The sequence below is a fragment of the Lactuca sativa genome, chromosome 4, assembly GCF_002870075.4.
Source record: "Lactuca sativa cultivar Salinas chromosome 4, Lsat_Salinas_v11, whole genome shotgun sequence".
Lineage (NCBI taxonomy): Eukaryota > Viridiplantae > Streptophyta > Magnoliopsida > Asterales > Asteraceae > Lactuca > Lactuca sativa.
Window position 1 is genome coordinate 347,828,934 of NC_056626.2, and position 4,330 is coordinate 347,833,263.

The window sequence follows — 4,330 nt, forward strand, 5'->3', positions numbered from 1 at the left end:
TCCATAGTTAGAGATAGCAAGATGTGGCTCACACTCCAAATGACTCTCATATTGGAAAATGTATCTCTATGCTATCTCAATGTAAGTTTATGTTTCGTGAAACCCTAAATAATCTTTGTTATATAATAGTAATGAAAATTTTCAAATGGAATAAATTGATATTATAGTGAATTTTGAAAAAAATAATTATATTGTGTTAAAAAGATTTGATAATATAACATCGATGTCATATTAACATATTATTTTCCAACTTAACATAATAATCGGGTAACGGGTTAACGGATTACAAGAAATGTCATAGTGCAATAGTCACTATTAAACAAAACCCAAACTAATATTTGATTAAGAATTAAAAAATTTAGTGTCAAAATTGAAACCATAAAAAAATAATATTTTTGTGGCATTTACCATTATATTCTATCCGAGGTGTTTCTTTTTTTTTTTTTGTTTTTGGTTTTTTTTTAACATCAACATTATTCCCAAATTCTTGATTTGGGTTTTCCTTTTTATATGAAATATTCATCGGTTCAAAATAAAGAAAAAAAAATCTTATATTCAACCAAAACTTTCAGAAAACACCCATGGCTTAAATCAATAATATATTTTTTTTGAAGATAGTTCACAAAGCTACACATTTAATCATAATTACTAGACACTAGTTATATTTATTTATCAATTTTAGATCTTTCATATCTATCTTTAACTTTGATTTTGCATGCACAATATCTATAACTTCCAATACACATAGGACCATCTAGATTCCATCTCTTCTTACCCTTCGGCATTTAAGGATTTGGGCATAATTGTTGTTATTTTTGTATCATTATTCAATAAAAATATTCAATGTTATATCTCTATTTTAATAACCAACTAGTATCAATTACTAATTAATAACAAAAACACTATGTCTAATATTCAAAACCGATATGTTGGAAATCAAAAACAAGTATGAATCATGATGTGTGTAACTTGCAAAACCACTAAATTACAAGGACTCTTTTACAATTTAACCAAAGTAGACTCCAACGAAATCTTAAACTTCAATCTCCCTTTTAAAGATTTCAATTCCGTCCATTTTTGTTCTAAGCTTCGTCTTCTCCGCAGCTTCAACATTCCAAAATCTTCCAACTTTCTTTCTTCTTCCATCAAACCTTCCAAAAAAAACCAGCTTCAAATGCACTTAAGCTCCATGAAAACCCTCTAGAATTCAAGACTTCCAAAACCATGGATTTTGGAATTACACCTTTCCACAATACACAGTTCTTCAATCACGACGAAAAAACCAATGGATCTGGGTTCAACAAGCAAGAGAGATCCGACCCGGACCCTCCTGATGATCAAGAACTCTTTCTTCGGACCTCAAAATCTTCAAGAACTGATTACTTTGACCAACCCACCAAGACAATGTCGATGAGATCTGATTCTTTGCTTTCAGTTTCAGCTACTGATACCAACAATATGCTCAGCTTCTCTTCTTCTTCTTCGTCTTCTTCTTCCGCCATTAAAGATGCAAACCAGAGCTCGCTATTTTCTTTCTACCAGCCTTCGCCTTCTTACATTCGAAATACAGGTACATATACACACATATACGTATCTCTCATTCTCTCTGTGTTTTTCCATCAATTTCGTATCTGGGTTTTGTTCTGGTTGTGTCTGTGATCTTGGAAATATGTAAACGAAACTAAAATTTTGATGTTTTTAGCTTTAAATTAGATCCTATGAAAGATGGTTTTTCGGAAAATGAATACGTGTTTGATGGGTTTTAATCTTTTTCGTCGAATTTAGGGGTGAGGGAATCGGATCCTAGGGAACAAGCCCAAGAAATGTTTTTAGGTTTCGATTCTCGGTAATTTCTTTTTCCAGCGCTACAGTGACTTGTACTACATGCATTAACAAGTTATACATTTGTCTGTATATCCATTTTCGCCATTTGTGGTCTGAAAAAACCTAGACTTTGATAAGTCTTTTCATTGCTATCAGTGATCTATGTATGTCCTGTTATTCGGAAGCAGCTATTTTTTTGTTTGAGTCTTGTCAAAATGTCAAGTCTTTTCCTTTCTTCATTTTGAAGGTCGGATTTTAATGGCGCTTTTGGTTTCAGGGTATGGCTATGGAGGATTACAAACAGGTATGCATATGCCGGTTTCAAGGTATAAAGGGCCTTTTACACCTTCTCAATGGATGGAGCTCGAACACCAAGCTTTGATCTACAAATACTTTGTCGCTAATGTCCCAGTTCCATCGCATTTGCTCACTCCACTTCGGAAATCCCTCAACACTTTCCTTTTTCCGGCGACTTCGTCTTCAACCTCTTACGCCCCCAATTCCTGTAAGTAGTAGTTTCAGAACTTATTCCGGCGACTTCGTCTCTTTTCGTGTAAAATTAATGTTTGTTTTTTGGGTTTTTAAAGATGGATGGGGAGCTTTCCATCTGGGATTTTCCGGCAACACCGATCCGGAACCAGGGAGGTGCCGGAGAACCGATGGGAAGAAATGGAGGTGCTCTAGAGATGCTGTTCCCGATCAGAAATACTGTGAAAGACACATCAACAGAGGCCGACATCGTTCAAGAAAGCCTGTGGAAGGCCAAAATGGCCAAGCTAATGTCTCCGTTCCCGCTAAAGTGGGTCCCGTCGTCTCCTCCTCCTCATCTGTACCAGTTTCCGGCAGCCGAACATCCACCGCTACTGTTACCGCCGCCGCCAACCACCACAATCCTCCCACCAACAGGTGAGTAGTAGTATAAACGTCAAATGTCTTCCGATTTCTCCTTTCTATAGTTTTTTTAAAACAAAATCAAACTGGTGTCGTGATTGATTGATTGATTTCAGGACACAAGAATCGCAACCATTCACTGCTATAAACTCGTCGGAGACTCTGATGTTTCCGACGAACTATAACTCTTTCATGGATCCGGTTGCACCGAGCCTGAATCCGACCCCGACCCCGACCCCGAATCCGAATCCGAATCCGAACCCACTTCCAAGTTTTGTTAACGAATGGTCAAAAGAAATCAAACAAGACTGGACCCAGCTCTCGATGTCTATTCCCATGGCGTCTTCTGATTTTTCATCGTCTTCAAACTCACCAGCTCAAGAGAAACTTGTCGTTCCACCACTTGGTTTATCTCACGAGTTTGATCTTGACCCGACCCATAAACAAGCATCAAACTGGATACCCATTTCATGGGGGAACACGATGGGGGGTCCATTGGGTGAAGTGTTGAATCGAACTTCTAGCAGTGGGGTCAATAGCAAGAATGCGTCATCATCTTCGGAGATGTGGGACGCCATTAACAACAACAATCTTGGATCTTCTCCAACTGGGGTGTTGCAGAAAACCACATTTGTGTCACTTTCGAATAGCAGTTCAGGGAGTAGCCCGAAAGGGGACAAAAAGGACGATTATGGTGGTGGGCTTTGTGATGAATTGCTGCTTTCAAGTTTCAACACTTGTTAGTTGATCTTGTAAGTTTGAGAAAAGGGAAATGAAGAGGGTTTTCTTTTGTAATTTGTTGGTTTTTTTTTTGACCTTGGTTTTAGACAAAGGTTCATTTTGAAGCCAATTTGGAGAAAAAAACATGTGTATCTTCTTGATGGAAATGGATTTGATGCTACGTTTGAAGTGATTGTTGATGTTAGATTTAGTGTTTTTATATTCAAAGATGTTGAAAAATCTATTGTGTATCCTTGAGAATATTAGCAGAAACGGTGTGTGTGTTTTCATCTTCTTCATTTTTTTTTTTTTTCAATCTTGCATGTACAAAAGTCGTGAAGATCTAGATTTTATCCAAGATCATTTTATGTTTTGTAAGATATTGATATTAAGATAAGGTTATGATTGGAAGAACCTACCAAAATGAAGTATTTTTTAAATTTATTTGCCATATTTTGTTGGTGCTTAGTATAGCTAGATATTGATTAAGATATTGATGATGAAATTAACTTCAACTCTTTAAAATGAATAATAATTCTTGTTACAAACCGCAAAAATTAGAAAGAAAGACATCAAAAACAAAAAAAGAAACAAGATAATCATAATCGTATATAACTAAAGACATAAGATCGTAAAGAGAATAACATGATTGCTATGAAGCTCGTCTAGTTCGAGATGAATAGATGAAGTGGTGATATCTAATGAGACTTTTTTGCTTCTTGTAGTATGTGATGCTTGATTTCAAGTTGTATGGACAAATTTTGAGGCTTAACTATGTAACACCCGGTTTGGTAATCATCTTGTTAAGTTATTCAATTAATTTTTGGGCCCAAACCTGGGTCACGTCGTGAGCACTTTTGTGTCACGACATGATGTGACATTTCAAAACGCACAT

General features: G+C 36.1%; 1 protein-coding gene across 1 annotated transcript; it reads left to right on the top strand.

The window, feature by feature from the left end:
• The first annotated feature begins 1,032 nt into the window (after positions 1-1,032).
• Positions 1,033-3,628, top strand: LOC111910684 (growth-regulating factor 1). The gene is made up of 4 exons (XM_023906516.3): positions 1,033-1,570; positions 2,102-2,329; positions 2,412-2,730; positions 2,832-3,628. Exons 1-4 carry the CDS (start codon positions 1,225-1,227, stop codon positions 3,457-3,459), a joined length of 1,521 nt encoding a protein of 506 aa, XP_023762284.1. The 5' UTR covers positions 1,033-1,224; the 3' UTR covers positions 3,460-3,628.
• Positions 3,629-4,330: the final 702 nt, after the last annotated feature.

Coding starts and splice junctions, on each gene's coding strand:
- LOC111910684 (XM_023906516.3), top strand. CDS start 1,225: ATGGATTTTGGAATTACACCTTTCCACAATACACAGTTCTTCAATCAC. Junction 1,571..2,101: donor TTCTTACATTCGAAATACAG/GTACATATACAC, acceptor TTTTGGTTTCAG/GGTATGGCTATGGAGGATTA. Junction 2,731..2,831: donor CACAATCCTCCCACCAACAG/GTGAGTAGTAGT, acceptor GATTGATTTCAG/GACACAAGAATCGCAACCAT.